We start from the raw sequence: 23,123 nt of genomic DNA, 5'->3' as shown, positions 1-23,123 counted from the left end.
ATAAAGCTTCGACCTGTTTTCAGCTCGAGACATGACGTCACGTTCTAACGTAAGATTATTCCTCAACAAATTCGGCCTATAAATTTTACCTTACGGGGGCAATTGCATTGTGCAGGAACGATGAGAGATTGTTTGGAAGTCTTGACGCGGCCGTAAAAGAGATCAAAACAGCAGGTGTACGCTGTCTGAAGGCTGAAATAGCGGCAACTTAATTTTTACGCCTGGAGCCGTATACTGTGGTCCAGGCGGCCTTTAATCGGTGCTGCAGTGTCTGGAATAAGGACGTACTCTAAGACACGTGAATAAAAGCGGACTTTTACGACTGGAGTCGTTAAAATTCGCTACTTCCACAGTATTTCATGGAACCCCTACCCAAATCGTAAAAGGAAACGCCTACTGCCATCTATTAAGAAATGGGACCCATCGCCAGGGAATCCATTACTTCCAGGCGCGAAGCCCATTTCGATGCACTTAAACGAAGCGAGGTGTCTTCACAGTCGGCCGAACTGTGAAACGACGTTACCTGAGTTCCTCTAGCCAAAATTCTGCGACCTGCCATTCAGATAAACGAGCCTTTACATATATCTTGGCAAATGAGTCTTCTGCCCTCTGAAGAACGAGGAGTTCGTGTGAGACTTTTCATTCTCGTTTTAAGTCACTGACTGAACCCACTCAGTCAAGCGTTTACTTTCTGTGAGTAACTTGAGAGAGGCACGAATAAAGGAATATATCCGGCCAAAGCTCTGATTCTGAACTAAAGGTGACGAGAAACCGAAGACAGGCAAGTGTTCGTCGAAAACAGGTTTGTGCAATGGTTAAATGACCATAGTGCACTTTTTGAAGGGCGTTTAAAACGAAAAGAAAGAAAAAGGTCGTGTGGCATTGATGGTCGGGAGTCCCCACCTATGAACGTTCGACCGCCAAGTTGCAAATATTTTCAGTTGATACCAAAGTGAGCAACAACTTGCGTGTCGATGATGATGAAAACAACACAACACCCAGTGCCAGAGCAGAAAAAATTTCCGACCCGACTGGGATTCGAATCCAAACCAGTGGGTGGCAGACAATGGACGTTTCGTTTAAAAATATCTTCTGAGTAAAAGTACATGCAACTGAAGCTCGTTATTATGTACTTTATTTTCTTTAAACGTTGTTTTCGTCAAGTTTTTATCAGTTAGTGTTTTTAAGACAATAAAGAACTTTTTCTAAGTTTTGTAATGAAGGGGTAATAATTCTCTTTAGCGTAACGTAGCTACACAGTTACAACATGGATTACTGACCTGTTGCGGGGAGCTGCCAAGAAAAAATCACACGTCTGCTGAGTTCTGATACAGGTTGTAATGGCAGTTTTAGTCAAGTCTCTGAGTATGGGTGATGAGCAGGGGAAGGTTGCAGATTTCGTGGGGATCCGAAAACTCCCCGATTCAAACGGATAATTTCAATTTTTCATTTAACTACAGCTTGTATTGAGCCCATTCTGAGACCACGCAACATATACGATACTCTTACAAATTGATTGATTGTCATCATTTGTTAGGTTTTGCTTTAAGATGAACCATAATCTTTACTTACGTTCTGTTTAACATTAAGAAAAGCTTTCGGACAATTTTTAAATAATTTATTTGCTCATGTGTTTCGAGGACGTATTTCGTTCTCGTAATTACGTGTTCTGTTACGTCGGTTAGTACACAATACTTCTGTTTGTAAAGTACCTCTTCTGAGAGAGTCCCGTTTCTGTACTCATGTTACGCGAAACGCACCTGTATGGTGTGGAAAGGTTAGGAACATGAAATCTGGCAGGTTCACGAACGTTGTTTGTTACAAGTGTATTTTCTGTTGTCTCGCATCCTTAATTTTTATAGTTTTGTTAAAGTTACGGAAATGGATAATGAAGTGGCTTTACTGTTTGAGTTAAGACCAGACGAGATTGCAAGTGTCAACTGCTTCAGACCAGTGTCAGTGAATGGAATTTTTTTTTAACAAAGTCAGGTGACAAGAGAGGTAAACACAGATGCGTATAGAAAACTGCAAGACGAATATCTGTGATATAAATTCCAGATCCATGCTTTTTAATTACTGTTAAGTTTATCCAAATTAATCAGTTTTGCTTGCTGTGCAGGTGTCTAGTAATCAATGAAATACGATGCTCGTTACTGCTAAATATGAATGTCTCTTTGTGAAGATATATTGAACGAGTCCAAAGCATTAAATCTTGCATCAGTGCAAATGTCAAGAATGTGCTCGAGACTGAGAAGGGAAAAATTATACTTGCTTCACGAGTGCTAATGAAAATTTGCATTTGTAAGCTGTGTACTAATAAATTTGTGGAGCTGTCGTCTTCTTCGACGATGCATAATACGATGAGTTAAGCATCGGGTACTATTTACGCAGCATCCTCAGAGAGAGAGAGAGAGAGAGAGAGAGAGAGAGAGAGAGAGAGAGAGAGAGAGAGCGAGAGAGAGAGAGAGAGAGATGTTTGTCTTATTCCCAGAAGTACACGGCGCTCAAATTAGCAAATTTAGATCATTAATATTGGAATGTTGAATGTCATAATACGAAGGTAGTTTCACTAACGAAACCCACAACAATATTGAAACGGTACTTGTCAGTATTGAGGTTCTTGCTCATTTATGTATTTATTTTAGCTTGTGGTGTTTCAACCAGTCTTATCTTGACAACAGACGACATCTAAAACACAGTTATAATAAGAGGAGAACACAGAAGACAATCATGTAGCAATCTGTATTTTACTGCAGATCTAGTTAGATTTCAGCTACAGTACAGATATTATCAGCGCGTTTAATAGCGAGTAATATAGACACAGAAAACTTGTATATTCCCATATTGTTTAACGTGGACTGAGCTATGGGCAGTTTAAGGTCGTTTCAACAACTTGGGGATATACAAGCTTTCTGGGTCTATATGACTCACTATACTGTAGCTGAAATCTAACTAGATCTGAAATAAAATAAAGATTGATATGCGACTGTCTGCTATATTCTTTCCTGATTATAATAATTTTACAGCCACTGAGTTCAACGATTCCTAATGGAATATGACCTGATGGAAACACACTTAATTTCTGATGTAGATTTTTTTTCAGAATCACAAGAAAACACATTCTTCGCTGTAACAAGAAAAAATATCCATGCCAGTGGAAGGACAAGTACACTCCAAGCCCTGATGACCAGTAAGTACGTGTATGGAGACGTCCCGGAAGCGGTGGGATACCAGTGTGACTGCCGCCTGCCTCACTGCCGGACAACCACTAGTGGTGGTCTGTGGTTGAATTTCATCTCATAGCAGGACCCCTTTGGTTATCATCCGTCGCACCCTTACGTCGACGATCTTCTACTTCCCGTTTTGTTGTCCTTCATGGCAACCCATAATGGGCTTGTATTTCAGCAAGATAATGCCCTCCCGCACGTGGTGAGAGTTTCTGTTGCTTGTCTTCGTGCTCGCGAAACCAAACTTTGACCAGTGAGGTCGTCGGATCGCTTCCCAAATGAGAACGTTTGGAGTATTATCGGTAGAGCCCTCCAACCAGCCCGGGATTTTGACGATCTAACACCAATTGGACAGCATTTGGCACGATATGCCTCAGGAGGACATCGAACAAATATATCAGTCAATGCCATGCCGATTGACTGCTCAGATGTGGACCAACGCGTCATTGACTTACTCAGTTTGCGAAGCTCTTTCTCTTGCATAAATCATTTAATTTTTTTGTGAAACTGTAATAATTTGTTTGCTGTCAAGTACATGTACATCACATCTGCCGATTTCCGTCCTATTCGGATAATTCTTTTGTTGTGCGTCGTTTTTAATGTCATGAGAAACCAAAGAAGACCTAGTTAGGGGCTGTTGTTGTTGTGGTATTCAGTCCAGAGACTTGTTTGATGCTACTCTATCCAAGGTTCTTCATCTCCCAGTATCTACTGCAACCTACATCCTTCTGAATGTGTTTAGTGTATTCATCCCTTGGTCTCCCTCTACGATTTTTACTCTCCACGCTGCCATCCAATACCAAATTGGTGATCCCTCGATGCCTCAGAACATGAACTACCAACCGATCCCTTCTTCTAGTCAAGTTGTGCCACAAATTTCTCTTCTCTCCAATTCTGTTCAATACCTCCTCATTAGTTATGTGATCTACACATCTAATATTCAGCATTCTTCTGTAGCACCACATTTAGAAAGCTTCTATTCTCTTCTTGTCTAAACTATTTATCGTCCACGTTTCATTTCCATACTTGGCTACACTCCATACAAATACTGTCAGAAACGACTTCCTTACAGTTAAATCTATACTCGATGTTAACAAATATCTCTTCTTCAGAAACGCTTTCCTTGCCATTGCCAGTCTACATTTTACATCCTCTCTACTTCGATCATCATCAGTTATTTTGCTCCCCAAATAGCAAAACTCATTTACTACTTTAAGCGTCTTATTTCCTAATCTAATTCCCGCAGCATCACCCGATTTAATTCGACTGCATTCCATTATCCTCGGTTTACTTTTGTTGATGTTCATCTTATATCCTCCTTTCAAGACACTGTCCATTCCGTTCAACTGCTCTTCCAGGTCCTTTGCTGTCTCTGACAGAATTACAATGTATTCGGCGACCTTCAAGTTTTTATTTCTTCTCCGTGGAGAATTTTTCTTGTGATTCCTTTACTGTTTGCTCGATACACAGGTTGAATAACATCTCACTCCCTTCTCGACCTCTGCTTCTCTTTCATGCCCCTCGACTCTTATAACTGCCTTTTGGTTTCTGTAAAAATTGTAAATAGTCTTTCACTCCCTGTATTTTACCCCTACCACCTTCAGAATTTGAAACAGAGTATTCCAGTCAACATAGTAAAAAGCTTTCTCTAAGTCTATAAATGCTAGATACGTAGGTTTGCCTTTCCTTCATCTATTTTCTAAGACATGTACTATGAACTGCAATTCCAAGTACAATTCAACTATGTCATCGTTACAGTGGTGAAAGTTATAAAAAGCGGAAGTAATATGTTGACTATCTTTCTGCATGTATACACTCGTAAACAAACATATAAAATGGCTTTCCTTAAGGATGACAGTAGAGGAAATAAAATTAACGAAAATTGTCAGAATAAGGGAAACATCTTGGCTGGGTTATATACGGCAACGATACTGCCTGCAACGGAGTTTAGTTGAAGTTTCCTTCAGTGATTGCAGGAAAAACTGAAAGGGGAAACTTGGAACGTTGGGTGACATTAAAAAAAGATCGCAGTTAGCAACAGACCGTGGACGAAGCACAGGAGGAAAGGGGAGAATATCCAGTCGATACCTGTTATGAAACAGATATGCCGACAAATTAGTATTGAGCTACGAATGCAGACTAATTTTCCTGTTCGTTTTTTCACGCAATCCGTCGTCGATGGGAAGTTAGATCCTGCTCTTCCCTTCTTCCGATGCATCATACTACCGAACAAGTGGTACATTCATAGTGGTCCAAAAACTGCATCAGAAGGAGGAAGGAGAAGAGAATGCTACACGATGCTACAATGACTTAGTGGTAAACAGAGGCAAGCAACATAGTACACAAAGAGAAGCGAATACTAAAGGAAGGCAAGCAACATGAACGACGAGTCGCGTATCCCTGAACCACTTCCCACCCCGAGCCGTTGGACGGGAGCGGACGGCGACAAGAGGCGCGGCACTCACCTTCAACAAGGGACGTGAGGAGAGTGACGTTGGCAGCTTTCCGGCGGCCAGCCGGCAGGTTCAGCCCGATCTTCTCCAGCTTCTCCCGTAGAAGGCGGCCGCCGTTCTTCGACTTGGCTCTGCAAAGTGAAACACAAGTGTCAGTATCTCCCGTCGTGGCCTGTCACTAACCAAATAGGTATATAGGGTGTAAATTTTAAGTTGACAAACGAAAATAACTCGAAAAATAAGCTTCACACGAAAAAATGTGTAGAATACAAAGTTGATTATTTTCGAGGGAGGTATCAGCTGGTGCTAAATTTAGGCCATCACCCCAGCTCCCTGTGAGGGTGGGGCGGGAGCCAACTTTAAAATTTCAAATGGGAACCCACATTTTTAATTGCAGAATCAGATTCTATATACAAAACTAAGTAAATTTTGTCTTAAACATTTATTTTGATTCTTGGTAGTTGGCGCTGTAATTCACGAAAATCCATGTTCTCATTTTTGCGTGGAAAATGGTTACGGATAAACAAAAAATGAGTTCACTCGTTAGTAAGTAACATGTTTTTGTTAGTTAGTTAGCTAGTCAGATGATCTGTTTGATAATTAGAGGTTGTGTATTAAAATATACACGGTTCCATTTTTAAAAAAATTTAACATCTACCCCGTATCTCCTATATCTGTGGGAATACATTAAACGTATACCCTCAGCAAGAAATACCAAATGATGTTAAAAAAATTGGTTGAAACAATTTTTCATTTAAAGTATCAGAAATAAGTTGTTTTGAGTGAGCAAGATAAATGGGACACCTTGTGTGTGTGTGTGTGTGTGTGTGTGTGTGTGTGTGTGTGTGTGTGTGTGTTATGAAAAGGATGAAGGAATTTATTAGAAGGAAAAAGCAAGACAAGAAAGTTGACGTTTAACTGCTCGTCATTGTTGAGCACACTACAGAAGGTGGGATATCTCGGTTGGGCAGTGTTAAGTAACGGAGTTCACGACTTATTAAAGAAATGGTTCGTCCCAGGAGATTTATGGGATGTATGCAAAAGCCAAATGTCAGTGGTCGAGCTGAGATTGATACCTACTGCCATCTGCGTGAGAATCAAATCTTTCGCTGTCGAGAAAAGAGTAACGATGTCTGGGCGATACATCAAGGTGATACTCGCAGCGGCAAAGAAGAGAGTGCACGGCGGCGGGGCGATCAGCTGGTGTCGGCGGAGACGCAGCCAAGACGCGCGGGCGACAGTTCGCCGTCAGTTTTAACAAGAAGCGCTCGTTAGGCGCCGCTGGGCGCCGCGACGCCGGCTCGAATAATGAGAGCTGGCGGCGCCGCTACGTGCCCAAATAGGCGGTGGGGGCGGGCTATTAGCACGGCGCGAGGCTCGGCCGCGTGGCGGAGGCGGCGGGGGCGGCGGCGGCGGTGCGTGTTAATTCCTCGGAACGTCTGGCGGTGATCGGAGGAGGACGGGCCGTCGCCCGAGATGCGAATGAAATGTAGTCCAGATACTCGCAGGTTTCCGGGTGGCGTTATCACTATAGTTGTAGAACTACCGTAGACTGTCGGAAGTAAGCGTTGACTACGGTAGTTTTTCTAGTAGCCTCAGTCACTTAATGTCATAACCACGTTACCTGTACATCAGGTGTGTTGTATAGCTACTGAGCGCTATCTCATAACTACCGTACTGTCGGAAGTAAGCGTTGACTACGGTACTTTTTCTAGTAGCCTTAGTCAGTTAATGTCATAACCACGTTACCTGTACATCAGGTGTGTTGTATAGCTACTGAGCGCTATCTCATTTCGAGCTTGTTTGTTTGCGTATGTGATCAGTGTCTTACTAGATTCCTGCGGAAACTGGTTTCAGTGAACCGTCTAGAACCTGAGTGAGGATATATAAAGGACTCTGTAATCTACGGAACATTTCTGTTAGCTATAGTTATCCTCCTGCTTGTCACTTAAAAGTAAACAACATCTAAAGCAAAATTGAAATAGTTAGTGCTCGATTCAAGTTTTAGTCGAAAATTGGTGATCTGTAATGTGAAAGGGAAAGATGTTGTAAAAATATGAACAAAACAATAGAGATCTATTATATAGTGCTAGAAAATGAAATTTTCTCAAAAAAGGGGAATAAAACGTAAAACAAAAACATATTAAACATCACTTCAATATTTTTAAAGCTTATATAAAACATGTTTCTGTTATTCATAAACAAGTTTCAGACTTATTAATAATAATGGTAAACTCTTGTCTTTGATCATGATGAATAACTTTCTATCGAGCAACAATAATTATACAGATTGTTTCATGTATGTGCATGTAAACTGTACTTGTATCAAAAGTAATTGCTTTAGTTATACAAAAGCGCGGAAGTTAAGCGAGAGACAAATTTTTATTACTTTTAAAATGCAATTCATACTTTGTAAGGATATAAAATACACAATAAACCAACACCGAACGAATTGTGTTTCTAATTATATGCAAAACAAGCAAACAAGGACATAAAAAACAAAGAGAAGTTTATAATGAATCACCCTCCTCTATAATTCCCTTGTCTTATAGAGATAACCGATATCATGTCTACTGTCGATTCTTGCACAGGTTAAAATTATCTCATCTATTTCATTTAAAGAATTCATATTATTTTGTATAAATTCATATTATTTTGTATACGATGTATTATATTTCAGGCTAAAATGCATAAAAAGGGCGAGTTGCGTTTCGCAGGAGCGATGCTGATGCATGGACAGTATGGGACTATGGGACTCAACTGCTGTGGTCATTAGTCCCCTAGAACTTAGAACTACTTAAACCGAACTAACCTAAGGACATCACACACATCCATGCCCGAGGCAGGATTCGAACCTGCGACCGTAGCAGTCGCACGGTTCCGGACTGCGCGCCTAGAACCGCGAGACCACCACGGCCGATGTCTATCACTATGTCCTCCATACGGTAATCTGTACGAGACTCGAACGGCGGTATGTTTGTACGATCCTCCTGCGTGAAAAATGCCAAATTTAAAATTTCAGCTTTGGTTTTGCTGTCTTCCGTTGCCAGTTAGACTGATCAGTGAGTGACTGGATGGAAGCCTTGGACCAGCTTACCGATTTTACGTAAGACCAGAATTTTATTGGGTTTTCAGCAAGATCTTTTGCTAAGGTGTGACGGTGGTAGTGGTTGTATGCTTCGCGCATAGCTATTTTTACAGCAGCACGAAGTTCTACTAACTTTTGCCCGTCCTAATTCTCCCGATATTTTACTGTGTAGAAGATCAAGAATTTCTCATAGCTCTTGAGGTATGCGTTTTAGGGTCAATGTTTACTTGACTTTTTTGTGTGGCATGATCGATCCTGTCATATCTCTGAATATTTACCAACATTTTTGAAACACCTTGTATTTGGCCGGACACGACAGTGAAAAGCCAGACTTGTCCGGCTGAAGCCGTACACCTGGGAACCCTAGCTGAGTGGCCTGTTAGCTGAGAACGCATCTAGTCCCTGTGTTCCCCAAGTCACGCCGTTCTGTCGTAATTGGGTCTGGCAACGCGGTCGAGCTATTGTGCTCGGAGCAATCGCCCAACATCGGTGATGTTAGGTACTAGCCTGTCGTCATGATGCCGTGTCTACCGCGGGGACGAGTGTATTGTTACCGCAGCAGCCCTCTTGTACGGCGCGTCGAGATGGCGAGTGACGGGCCAGTGTCTCGCACGCGATATTGCCAATCTGGACCGACCGGAGCGGCGGTGCTGGTGACGGAGTAACAAGACGGCACCGCTGGCTCTCCGGACGTGACGCCGTGTCCGAGTGTCAGCGGTCGGCGAGCGAGCTCTGCTGATTGCGGGCGTTGTTACCACGGGAGCGCCGGGACTGGTCTGAGAGGGGCCCCAATGTACGCGCGTTGGCGCGCTGTAGCCGCCCGTAACGAGGCCGGGCGCCTGCGCGGCAGGTGGAAGGTAGCAGCGACCGGCGGCGGTACGTGTGTGCGCAGCTGCCCAGCCAGACAGCTGTCTCGTTACAGCCTCCCACAATGGGCTGTAACTCCCGCTGCGGCGCCTATTGTCTCTCGCCACGGCGATCGGCCGCGGCCATTAAGCGGCGCAGCCGAAGACTTCCTCATGCGCGCAGCTCCGCCGACTCTGCGAAGGGTCCGCGCGGGTTCGCACTTGGCCGGTGTCGGCTGCGGGCTGCCGGCTCGGTGCCCTCTCGCGGTGCGCGAGGTAGAGGCATGGTCTCGCAACGACAAGGAATACGCTGTTGGTCCCGTCGTATATGGACAATGCTTGGGCAGATTACGAGGGGCGTTCAGTAACTAATGCAATTAGCATTCAGCTCCTACAGTTTCATGAATTCCAATGGGTGGCGATACTGTTTCTTTTGGCGAAAAACCAGAGCATTGCAGATATTAATAGGCGCTTGCAGAGACCTGGTGGTGAACAAAAGCACGTTGAGTCTTTGGGAGAGACGTCTGTCATAATCGCAACAAGGGGAGACGTGGCAGTAAACAAAAGCACGATGAGTCGTTGGTCGCACAGACCTGGCCGATCTCCCGCACGCCGGCCGGAGTGGCCGTGCGGTTCTAGGCGCTACAGTCTGCAGCCGAGCGACCGCTACGGTCGCAGGTTCGAATCCTGCCTCGGGCGTGGATGTGTGTGATGTCCTTAGGTTAGTTAGGTTTACTTAGGCGACCTCAGAAGTTAAGTCGCATAGTGCTCAGAGCCATTTGAACCATTTGATCTCCCGCGTGCCGGCTGGTCTCACACAGCAGTCCTGCAGTGTTGGAAAGTGCGGACACTCTCACTTGAGGTGATCGACCGATCCCAGTCATACACCACGCTGGACAACTGGTCGTCTCTCTTGGTTGTGTTGTTGCACGTTGTGGACTATTTCCCGTTCAGCCCCTACAGTTTCGTGAATTTCCAGTAGGTGACGATACTGTACGTAGCCTTCAAAATGGCGTCTGTAACGCAGGTGCGTTGCAAGCAGAGCGCTGTCATTGAGTTTTTTTTTTGGCGAAAAACCAGAGCATCGCGGATATTCATAAGCGCTTGGAGAGACCTGACTGTGAACAAAAGCACGGTGAGTCTTTGGGAGAGACGTCTGTCATAAATGCAACAAGAGGAGACGTGGCAGTAAAAAAAAGCACGATGAGTCGTTGGTCGAGCAAACCTGGCCGGTCTTTCACGTGCCGGCCGGCCTCACACAGCTGTGACTCCTGCAATTTTGAAACGTGCGGACACTATCACTTTAGGTGATAGACCGATCACAATCATACACCACGCTGGACAACTGTAACAAAATTCGCTGCGCAAATACCTAATGAAAAATAAAAAAAGGTATTAATGTGGTAATAATCCAAGGAAAAGTAAATTAGTAGGACATCCAAATATACATAATAACTTCATAAAGATCTTGCATTTCTAAAGGAAAATTCCTGGAAGCAAACTCAAGAGACAGGATCTAGATCCTGCATACTGGTACTGCAAAGTATAATCAATGGAATGAAACTGCATCAGTAGTGACTAAGTGGTGTATTTGTCAAGAGACAGTGGAAAATAATGGTTTCATTAACAATGCTTTGCCTTTTAAAAATGACGATGGTGTTGGTATAACGTAAGGATGAACCAGTATCAGAACATGCTAACGATACGGTATAGTGTGGCGGTGATACGATATGGTGACATACGAAGCATCCATGTTTAGTTACTATTTCCAGGATCGACGTATGTTAGAGACATGGCTGCAAATGCCAGAAATTGGTACGCGTCAGCCCTCCATGGGAAAACTGCCGCACCTGTTTCAGAAGACAGCCACTAATAAGGGGTCAGCTGTCCTCTGCGCTCTTAATGATGGACTTTTTAATCACATCTGGAAAATTACCTGCACCCTAAATAAACTTTCTGCTTTCTTTTGTTGGTCGTCGCACCTTCTAGAGAAGGGTGATGCTCAATTTGAATCATAGCTATGTTCTGTCCTTTTGCAAACTTTATAACGGAGGTGCACTCATTTTTGGTGGAGAAGGAACCAGACCAGCTCGCCTGCTGGTGCCTGCAGAGTCTAAGTCCCTTATCAGCCACGTTACGTAACCAAAGGTCGTTCGCTCCCTATATAAGCGGGCAGTACACGCCAGCGGAATCATTCCGCTGTGAGCTGTAACTGCAGCAGCATTGAAGCACTATGCCTCGTCGACGTGTTTATCGTCAACATCGTCATCGCATGCCAGTCTAAAAACACATAACAAGCCTGGACAATAAACTTGGCACAAATGGAACTGCACAAAGTGTCGTATTGAATGGACCAATTTTTTTCCGTTGATGTCGAGTTAATTTCAGTCTTGATGCTGGCACAGGGAACACTGGAAGTGGATGGTTTACTCTAGCCATTGCCCGATGTGAGGATGCGTCTGTACCAGGATTGGAATTATTCGCCGACCGAGATGTCATCGCTTACAATAACTGCAGCTACGGCACTGATAGTATCGGAAAGTAACAACTTTCGGATGCAGCAGTCATGCCCAGCATGTAGCAGTGCTTGGAATGGCTTTTGGCGTCATGGAACACTTACATTACGGATAATACAATTCCAAAAAAAAAGGCTCTGAGCACTATGGGACTCAACTGCTGAGGTCATAAGTCCCCTAGAACTTAGAACTACTTAAACCTAGCTAACCTAAGGACAACACACACATCCATGCCCGAGGCAGGATTCGAACCTGCGAACGTAGCGGTCGCGCGGTTCCAGACTGTAGCGCCTAGAACCGCACGGCCACCAGAGGCCGGCCTCTCACAATTCCAACATCGCGCTATAAACACCTCAATGCCACAGGTTCAGGGCTTGTTTTCTACTTTCTCTGTAAAGTTCTTGTGTTTGAGGTAATCCCCAAAGACTGCTGGATTAACTGCTACAAAACATTTTCGTTTCAAGTAGGCTCCAGTGAACATCTTAGACGAAAGGCCTTTAAATGTAGCCGATATGTGAGACGTACTGTAAATCTATGGATTACTTCAGACGCACTTGGTTGTTGTCCTGTTGGCGATCAAGCTTCCAGCTGCAGATTCCGGTTTCAGCCACACTACCGACAATCGAAAAACAGGGTTTTTAACCGGACGAAGGAGGAATCTTATTCGAGTAACTGATGAAGCCTCGCAAAATGAGTCGATTCACTGCGGCCAAAATATGCACCTCTACACGGTTTTGTGATCATCTGTGTTAGGTTTGAAGCTAATTGAAAATGGGAAATTACACTGTGATGTGGGTTTAAAACTGAAACGGCTCCGCTTCTTCGCTGCCAGTGCGAGAGAGGTTAAGAAACATTCGCGGTGGCCGGAGTCTCGGTTGAATTGAATCGAGAGCCCGGTAATTGACTTCCGACGCGCAGCCGCCATTAAGCCCAGAACGTGCTCTTACGTCCGCCTGATGAGTCGCTACCGCTGATGGGCCGAAACTCGCGGGTGGCCCACCACACCGGTTCGGCGTATCTACGGTACCATAGAAGCGTCTAGGAACGCGTGTATTCTTCTGCCGAGTCATTACAGCACTTGCGGCGTTTGAGGGCTACTTTGTATACACGACTCCGTTCTTCATCGCTTTGCTCCTGGTTACAAAGCAAAATGTTGACATTAACAATAGACTGTTAACGTTTTTTTTTTTTTCTCACTTAAATTACATTCACTCTGATGGAGTGACTGGAGTTGATGGGGACGAAATTAGGTGCAGTTATATGAAATGATATAAATGAATTCCGATCAGATTGATGAGACTTAAAGATAACTTTTGACAATGTTAACTGGAATACTCTCTTTCAAATTCTGAAGGTGGCAGGGGTAAAACACATGGAACGAAAGGCTATTTACAATTTGTACAGAAAACAAATGGCAGTTATAAGAGTCGAGGGGCATGAAAGGGAAGCAGTGGTTGGGAAGAGAGTGAAACATGGCTGTAGCCTCTCCCCGATGTTATTCAATCTGTATATTGAGTAAGCAGTAAAGGAAACAAAAGAAAAATTCGGAGTAGGTATTAAAATCCATGGAGAAGAAATAAAAACTTTGAGATTCGCCGATGACACTGTAATTCTGTCAGAGACAGCAAAGGACCTGGAAGAACATCTGAACGGAGTGGACAGTGTCTTGAAAGGAGGATATAAGATGAACACCAACAAAAACAAAACAAGGATAATGGAATGTAGTCAAATTAAATTGGGTGATGCTGCGAGAACTAGATTAGGAAATGAGAAACTTAAAGTAGTAAATGAGTTTTGCTATTTGTGGAGCAAAATAACTGATGATGGTCGAAGTAGAGAGGATATAAAATGTAGATTGGCAATGGCAAGGAAAGTGTTACTGAAGAAGAGAAGTTTAACATCGAGCATAGATTTAAGTGTCAGGAAGTCGTTTCTGAATGTATTTGTATGGAGCTTAGCCATGTATGGAAGTGGAACGTGGACGATAAATAGTTTGGACAAGAAGAGAATAGCAGTTTTCGAAATGTGGTGCCACAGAAGAATGCTGAAGATTAGATGGGTTGATCACATAGCTGATGAGGAGGTATTGAATAGAATTAGGGAGAAGAGGAGTTTGTGGCACAACTTGACTAGAAGAAGGGATCGGTTGGTAGGACATGTTCTGAGGCATCAAGGGGTCACAAATTTAGTATTGGAGGGCAGCGTGGAGGGTAAAAATCGTAGAGGGAGACCAAGAGATGAATACACTAAGCAGATTCAGAAGGATGTAGGTTGCAGTAAGTACTGGGAGATGAAGAAGCTTGCACAGGATAGAGTAGCACGGAGAGCTGCATCAAACCAGTCTCAGGACTGAAGACCACAACAACAGATGAGGAATGAAAATATGTACTGTTCTGGGACATAAACTTTTAAGCATTCAGGACATCCATATATTTGTGCTACGCCATTCAGGAAGAAGTGCTGAGGTCGAACACGTTTTAAAAGTGTTGCAGAAAATTGAGCAGATGCTGAAAAAAAGGGTCATTTCAGTTAACATCACATAACACTACGAATACTATTTCCTACTGTTTCGTTTTCTAATGTGGAAAAGAGTAGAGGCACATAGGGGGTTGACCGCAAGAAGCTCCAGGGTTTCGGAAGGCTACTGCACAAGAATTACAAGACATACAGAAAACACACCACTATCAGTGGATAGAGCGTCTCTCTAAGTTCTTAACTCATATTACAAGCGTTCAATATGGGGACTGATTGTGGCGGAGCAAACGTCATTATGAGCGTAGAATTCATTGAAACGAATTGTACAGAAAGGGTCTACAGCAGCCCGCTTTGCAAATCTTTCCACTGGGTAGCCTGCCTCCAGGCGCGAGCTAATTCGATGCTACAATGCGGGGTGGATGATTAGTCCGCGTGTTCTGACACGTCTGACCCTTAATGCAACTATGCTACGGCCTGTATAACGGCTCTAAACTTGACAAGATGCTCTACCCGCTGATATGCGTCACTCTTCTATATGTTTTGTAACTTTTGAGCTGTCAGCTTATGAAACGCTGATAACCTATCGTGGAACACACACACACACACACACACACACACACACACACACACACACACACACACACACACACACGCACACTGATAAACCAAAACATTATGGCCACTGCCCACTGCGACGTTATATGCCGCCAGATATTCTTTCGCGCTTTCATGGTGCGTGTGGTAGTAATCTAAGACACGCCGACAGCTGCGAACCTCCTACAGCCCTTATGCTTGATGTCTTCGCCGACGGCGATGTCATCTTTCTGAAGTTTAATTGTCCGTGACTCGGAGCCAGAGTGGTTGGAGGAGCATTATAGTGAACTCACGTTGATGTCTGGGCGACCAAATTAGGCTGATGTAAATCCTACGGAACCCATGTGGGTCGCTATCGCGCGCAAATTAGCGGCCCATTATTTACCCGAATTACATGACATTTGTCCGCAACTCGTGGTCTCGTGGTCGCGATCGCGCTTCCCGAGCGGGGTCAGGGATTTTCACCTGTCTCGAGATGACTGGGTGTTTGTGTTGTCCTCATCATTTCATCATTATTCGTGAAAGTGGCGAGATTGGACTGAGAAAAGGTTGGGAATTTGTACGGGTGCTGATCACCGCGCAGTTGAGCGCCCCACAAACAAATCATCACCATCATCATCATCTACGTGACATTTGCTCAGACATCTAATGCCACAGACCTCCATAAACATACCAAAAAACTGTCGGATCCCTGATAAGCGGAATCAGGGGCGTATCTCGTTCCAGAGACGGACTAACAGGTTGTTAAGCAGGTGGCCATAATGTTTTGGAAAATTTATGTCACTATAATAGTAAAAGGGTCCAGGAAGTTAAACAAAGATTAGCGTAAATTTGGAGGAGGAGAATCTCGAAGGACTTGCAATGTGGGGCTATCGAAGAACATAAAAAGTTAAGTGGAGAGATAAAGTACGACGTGAAGAAATAGAAAATAGTATAATCTGGGGAAAGAAGGCTGTGGAAGGCTTTTAGCATGTAGTGTATCGGGATGTTTTAGTAAGTATCCTGCTCCACTATGTAGCATCATCCCAGCAAAAGGTTATTGAAGTAGAGAAAATGTATAGAAATAGTGTATAAGGCGAAATTAGAGACGGTCCGCTCCATCTATTTTGCCTCAGACGCTGCGGGAGGGCTGAGCTACTATGGCTGTGAACGCGCAGCATCAACCGACTGGGTGTGCTTGTTTACGCCTTATGCCTTCAGTTGAAGGTGTCGTAAGATGCCCGGAATACTCAGCCTACCGACAATGCCTAAGTCATTTGAAATTTGTGCTACAACTGGGACTTGAACGCAGATCTCTTGCTTACTAGGCAGATGTGCTAACCATTTCACCACTGTAGCAGTACAGCTAACGTAGCTGAGTGGACTACCTAAGTATATTGCCCTCCCTAACAATAATGACTATTGAAGGAGGAGAAAATGGGTTGAAGTCGTGAATTGAAGTTTATCAAATTGTTTGCAGTTGCGAATATGGACAACCATCAGCTGTAGAATGGACTGCCGACAGCTAAAATTTTTGCCAGACCAGGACTCGAGGCCGGATTTCCCGGTTATAGCGAACGGTCGCCTTAACATTTGGCTGTCCAAGTGCGAGTCAGAGCGAGATCCAAACTTCCATATATGCGTCTACAACCTGTAATCGTACATCCATTATGGATATTCCCGTCCAGGAGGTACAATTTACTTGAAAGTCGCTTGCCCGGTAGCGGCAGATAAATACGATAGTGCAGTTGCTGTGTTATTCTGATTTACGATGCAAATTTCCTTTGGACCTGCATGCCTGGCCAAATGAACTTTGCATTGTAAATCGGAATATCAGAGGCATTGCACTGTCGTATGAATTGAAGTTTGTGTTACGGAGGTCACTGGACTAGGGTAGTCCATGCAAGTGTGTCAACCATACTGCTGCAGTGATGAAATGGTTAGTGCACCTACCTGGCAAGCGGGTGAACTAGATTCTAGTCCTTTCCTTGGCACATATTTTAATCCACTTCTTCAGCTTCTATCATTATCGAAGATTAATTATTTCATCAGTAAATTTCACACACGTTGCAACCTACTCGTTGGTTAAACGGTAGGTCCTCTCATAACTGGCTAAGTCAGCTCACAGGTTGGAGGAAGACAAGGGCATACCACATCCTAGAGTCTACTGAAACAGTTTGGTGTTGAAGACCTACAGAGAGGCGGTCGGAGAGCTAGGAACTTTAAGGCAGGCTGGAGAAATGAAGACAGGGGCTGCATACTCAGACAGTGGGAAAGAGGCGAGCAGTTACCTGCGCAGCACACCGCCGAGTAGCGACGCGTTGAGGCACTCCGGCGGGCTGAGGCGGCGCTGGACCTCGCCGACGGTGACCTTGTACTTGGAGGTGGAGCTCAGCAGCGACAGCCGGCCCGGCACGCTGCAGAACACGTCCGACGGCGCCGACGCCGACGACAGCACCACGTCTTTGCCGCCCTCGCTGCGCGGCTTCATGCCTGCCAACACACACGCACCACACATGATAAGCTAAGATCTCTCGCTTCGCGTCTGCCAACCCACACACCACTTACCGAGAAAAGGCGGCGTCCAGCACTCATCAGTGCGTCCCACAAACGCCGATTGTGCAAAATAATAAAATAATTGCCCACGAAGCAGCTACAGACATAGTAGAGTGAACTAAGAGCTTATAAGTTACTGTCAACAACATGCAGTTCTATTAAAATAGTGGGAGCCACGTGGTCCAAGGTGCCTTGCCACGGTTCGCTCGGCTCCCACTTTCGGAGGTTCGATTCCTCCCTGGGGCATGGGTGGGTGTGTTGTCCTCAGTAATGTGTAAGCCTAGGGAGCGATGACCTCAGCAGTTTGGTCCCTTAGGAACTGGCCACTGCAATAGCGGGAGCTCGAAGTTGTGTATTGAACCGGGGACAGAGAGGTTTCATCCCGCCGTAGCACTCAATGGTTCACAACCCCACAACAGGCCACAGCAGTCCACCCACCCCACCGCCGCCCCACAGCGAACCCAAGGTTATTGTGCGCCCAGTGTACCGCTCCGGGATAGTCTCATACCAGACGAGTGTAACCCCAAATGTTTGCGTGGCAGAGTAGTTATGATCTACGCGTACGAGGAGACAGTGTTTGCACACCAATCACTGACATAGTATAACTGAGGCAGAATATGGGGAACCAGACCACGCTCGCCGAGGCAGGAGGAAAATTGGACCCGCATCTCGTGCTCGTGCGGTAGCGTTCTCGCTTCCCGCGCCCGGGTTCCCGGGTTCGATTCCTGGCGGGGTCAGGGATTTTCTCTACCTCGTGATGGCTGGGTGTTGTGTGTTGTCCTTAGGTTAGTTAGGATTAAGTAGTTCTGAGTTCAAGGGGACTGATGACCGTAGATGCTAAGTCCCATAGTGCTCAGAGCCATTTGAACCATTTTTGAGGAAAATTGCCTTAAAAACTATCCACAGGCTGGCCGGCACACCAATCCTCGACACTAATCCGCTGGGTGGATTCCTGCCGGGGCCCGGCACGCCTTATCGCTCGGGAAGCAGCGCATTAGACCGCGTGGCTAGCCAGGGTGGCCTTAGCTTGAAGTTACTTGCGCCTCTGTGGTTCAACTGGTTCATACAGTTCAAATGGCTCTAAGCACTAAGGGACTTAACATCTGAGGTCATCAGTCCCGTAGACTTACAACTACTTACACCTAACCTTAGGACATCACACACATCCATGCCCGAGCCTGGATTCGAACCCCTGTGACGATAGCAGCAGGGTGGTTCCGGACTGAAGCGCCTAGAACCGCCTCAATGAAATAAATCTCTTTTACTCTATGCTGGTACTGATGCACCCGACGCTTCATGAAGTTGGCACATTGATTACTGTGCTGGACTCGCATTCGGGAGAACGACGGTAAAACCCGCGTCCGGCCTTCATGATTTAGGTTTTCCGTGATTTTCCTAAATCGTTCCAGGCAAATGCCTGGATGGTTCCTTTGATAGGGCATGGCTGACTTCCTTTCCCGTCATACCCTAATCGATGTGAGCGATGACCTAGTTGTTTGGCCCCTCCCCAAATCAATCAACCAACCAGCCAACCAATCCGACGCTTCTTACGGGGATGGACAAAAATATGGAGAAGTCAAAGGCACAACACATCACAATGTCCCATACGGTATAGGAACCTATTAGTATAGCGAACAGCTTCCAGTCGTCTCGGAATGGATAAATACGGTTCTTTTGTGGTTTTCAAGGGAATATTACAACATTCATGCTGCAAAATAATGGAAAGTTCAGGTAACGATGACGGAGATGAAAAGAGACAACTAATTCTTGTCTCCAAATCGGGACACAAAGGCTCAATAATATAGAGATCTGGCGAATGTGGTGGCCGAGGAGATGCGACAGTTCATCCTCGCGCAGCATGATCAGGGGCCCTGACCTCTTGGAACGCAGCATCACCATTGGGGAACAAACATAGCTCCACGAGATGGACCTGAACAGCCAAAATAGTCACATACTTCATGGCGGTAAAAACTTTGAAAGTAACCACGGGGCACGTTGGATACCACGATGTGGCTGCCTGAATCAGCACCGAATCACCGCCACCTTTCACTCTTCGAACGCAGATTTGGTCAGAAGTTGAAAACAGTATGAAACAAGATTCAACTGACCAAATTACATTCTTCCATTGCTCCACAGTACATGGTTTTGGTAGTACCCTGGGTCTTGATTCAGCGAAAGAGGACGAAGACAAAGCGTACGCGGTTCGCCTAAAAGATTTCTCACGATAACCAAGAGCTCCCGATTCGAATTCTAGTCTAGCACAAATTTTAATTTCAACGAACAAATTCATTACATTGCAGGTTCAGCGTTGGTGTACAAATATCGCATCCACCAGAAACTGGACGTTGGCTGAAGCTCACAAAGCCTTTTTTGCATCGCTCCCATTGCAAATATTATGTAACTGATAAATACACTCCTGGAAATGGAAAAAAGAACACATTGACACCGGTGTGTCAGACCCACCATACTTGCTCCGGACACTGCGAGAGGGCTGTACAAGCAATGATCACACGCACGGCACAGCGGACACACCAGGAACCGCGATGTTGGCCGTCGAATGGCGCTAGCTGCGCAGCATTTGTGCACCGCCGCCGTCAGAGTCAGCCAGTCTGCCGTGGCATACGGAGCTCCATCGCAGTCTTTAACACTAGTAGCATGCCGCGACAGCGTGGACGTGAACCGTATGTGCAGTTGACGGACTTTGAGCGAGGGCGTATAGTGGGCATGCGGGAGGCCGGGTGGACGTACCGCCGAATTGCTCAACACGTGGGACGTGAGGTCTCCACAGTACATAGATGTTGTCGCCAGTGGTCGGCGGAAGGTGCACGTGCCCGTCGACCTGGGACCGGACGGCAGCGACGTACGGATGCACGCCAAGACCGTAGGATCCTACGCAGTGCCGTAGGGGACCGCACCGCCACTTCCCAGCAAATTAGGGACACTGTTGCTCCTGGGGTATCGGCGAGGACCATTCGCAACCGTCTCCATGAAGCTGGGCTACGGTCCCGCACACCGTTAGGCCGTCTTCCGCTCACGCCCCAACATCGTGCAGCCCGCCTCCAATGGTGTCACGACAGGCGTGAATGGAGGGACGAATGGAGACGTGTCGTCTTCAGCGATGAGAGTCGCTTCTGCCTTGGTGCCAATGATGGTCGTATGCGTGTTTGGCGCCGTGCAGGTGAGCGCCACAATCAGGACTGCATACGACCGAGGCACACAGGGCCAACACCCGGCATCATGGTGTGGGGAGCGATCTCCTACACTGGCCGTACACCTCTGGTGATCGTCGAGGGGACATTGAATAGTGCACGGTACATCCAAACCGTCATCGAACCCATCGTTCTACCATTCCTAGACAGGCAAGGGAACTTGCTGTTCCAACAGGACAATGCACGTCCGCATGTATCCCGTGCCACCCAACGTGCTCTAGAAGGTGTAAGTCAACTACCCTGGCCAGCAAGATCTCCGGATCTGTCCCCCATTGAGCATGTTTGGGACTGGATGAAGCGTCGTCTCACGCGGTCTGCACGTCCAGCACGAACGCTGGTCCAACTGAGGCGCCAGGTGGAAATGGCATGGCAAGCCGTTCCACAGGACTATATCCAGCATCTCTACGATCGTCTCCATGGGAGAACAGCAGCCTGCATTGCTGCGAAAGGTGGATATAGACTGTACTATTGCCGACATAGTGCATGCTCTGTTGCCTGTGTCTATGTGCCTGTGGTTCTGTCAGTGTGATCATGTGATGTATCTGACCCCAGGAATGTGTCAATAAAGTTTCCCATTCCTGGGACAATGAATTCAGGGTGTTCTTATTTCAATTTCCAGGAGTGTATTGATTAGGAAGTACCCTTGGCCATGCTCTCTAAACTGGCTTGAAGAGAATGTATGCTACCTGATTAAAACGTAGGTTTTGTCCACCCTGCGCCCTTATGACGCTTGTACTCTGCTGGTGACACTTTCAGTGACGTATCTGAATGCCTTTAGGAGAATGACAGCCCACTCTTAGTCAAGAACCAAAGCCAGAGAAGGTAGAGATTTTGGACGCTGGAGTCTGGAGCGAAGTCTATGTTCTAAATCAACGCAAAGGTGTTCCATTGGGTACAGGTCAGGACTCCAGCCAAGCCAGCTCATTTCAAGCTATTGTCTACAAACCATTGACCCACAAATTCTGCCTTATAAAAGGTTGCTGCTACAAAATATCATTGTCTCCGAAATGTTACACTACAGTAGGCAGTACATTTACATCTACAGAGACACTTCCGCAAGTTATCACATAGTGCTTCGCGGAGGGTACCCTGTACCACTATTAGCCACTTCCTTTACTGCTCCATTCGCAAAAAGAACAAGGGAAAAAAGACTATCTACATGCCTCCGTTTGATTGCTGGTTATCGTAACTTATCTTCGTGATCCTTAAGCGAAACGTATGTTAGAGGCACTAAATTCATACTGTTGTCGGCCTCAGATTCCAGTTCTCTAAATTTTCTCAACAGTGATCGCCCGAAAAAATCCTCTTCCCTCCGTAGATTCCCATTTGACAAACTGCGTGTCGGCTTCTGTCTCTGGTTGTTCGGCAGAGCCGGCCGCTATGGCCGAACGGTTCTAAGGGCTTCAGTCCGGACCCGCGCTGTTGCTACAGTCGCAGGTTCGAATCCTGCCTTGGGGATGGATGTGTGTGATGTCCTTAGGTTAGTTAGGTTTAAGTAGTTCCAAGTCTTGGGGACTAACCACCTCAGATGTTAAGTCCCATAGTGCATAGAGCCATTTGAACCATTTGTTCGGCCGACAATTGTTTTTTATGGTTTTTCTGAAATTTTGTCAGCACGAGTGACTGGGATTGTCAGGGCTTCAAAAAATGGCTCTAAGCACTATGGGACTTAACATCTGAGGTCATCAGTCCCCTAGAACGTAGAACTACTTAAACCTAGCTAACGTAAGGACATCACACACATCCATGACCAAGGCAGGATTCGAACCTGCGACCGTAGCAGTCGCGCGGTTCCGGACTGAAGCGCCTAGAACCGCTCTGTCACCGCGGGCGGCTAGTAGAGGGAGACCAAGAAATGAATACACAAAGCAGATTCAGAAGGATATAGATTGCAGGAGTTACTCGGGGATGAAGAGGCTAGCACAGGATAGAGCAGCATAGAGAGCTGCATCAAACCAGTCTTAGGACTTAGGACCACAACAGCAACAGGCTATCCTGTGGAGCTGCTATGTTCTTGTAAGCGACAGTGTACCTCTTGCTTGTTGTTCTGCGTCTCTTGTTCACCTGTGCTTCTGTGCGTGTTTTGTGTATTTATGTTCTGAGTGTCTGTGTGTGTATTGGTGGTGATCTCTCTGTTTCTGTGTATAAGGTGTCCGTTCAACTTTTATTTTAATTTTCTGA

At 45.7% G+C, this 23,123-nt stretch overlaps 1 protein-coding gene across 4 annotated transcripts in view; it reads right to left on the bottom strand.

Annotated features, from left to right (window-relative positions):
* The window catches only part of LOC126278314 (transcription factor AP-2-epsilon), a 750,640-nt gene that overhangs the window by 57,351 nt on the left and 670,166 nt on the right, over nt 1-23,123 (bottom strand). For all 4 annotated transcript variants that reach the window (XM_049978331.1, XM_049978332.1, XM_049978333.1 and 1 more), the window contains 2 exons: nt 17,469-17,670; nt 5,693-5,811 (listed from right to left, as the gene is read on the bottom strand). In XM_049978331.1, coding sequence (XP_049834288.1) covers nt 5,693-5,811; nt 17,469-17,670 — 321 coding nt within the window. The remainder of the gene's footprint in view (nt 1-5,692; nt 5,812-17,468; nt 17,671-23,123) is intronic.

The sequence above is a fragment of the Schistocerca gregaria genome, chromosome 6 (assembly GCF_023897955.1).
Source record: "Schistocerca gregaria isolate iqSchGreg1 chromosome 6, iqSchGreg1.2, whole genome shotgun sequence".
Classification (NCBI taxonomy): domain Eukaryota; kingdom Metazoa; phylum Arthropoda; class Insecta; order Orthoptera; family Acrididae; genus Schistocerca; species Schistocerca gregaria.
The sequence above is the reverse complement of the archived record's forward strand: the minus strand, read 5'-3'. Positions and strand labels throughout refer to the sequence as shown.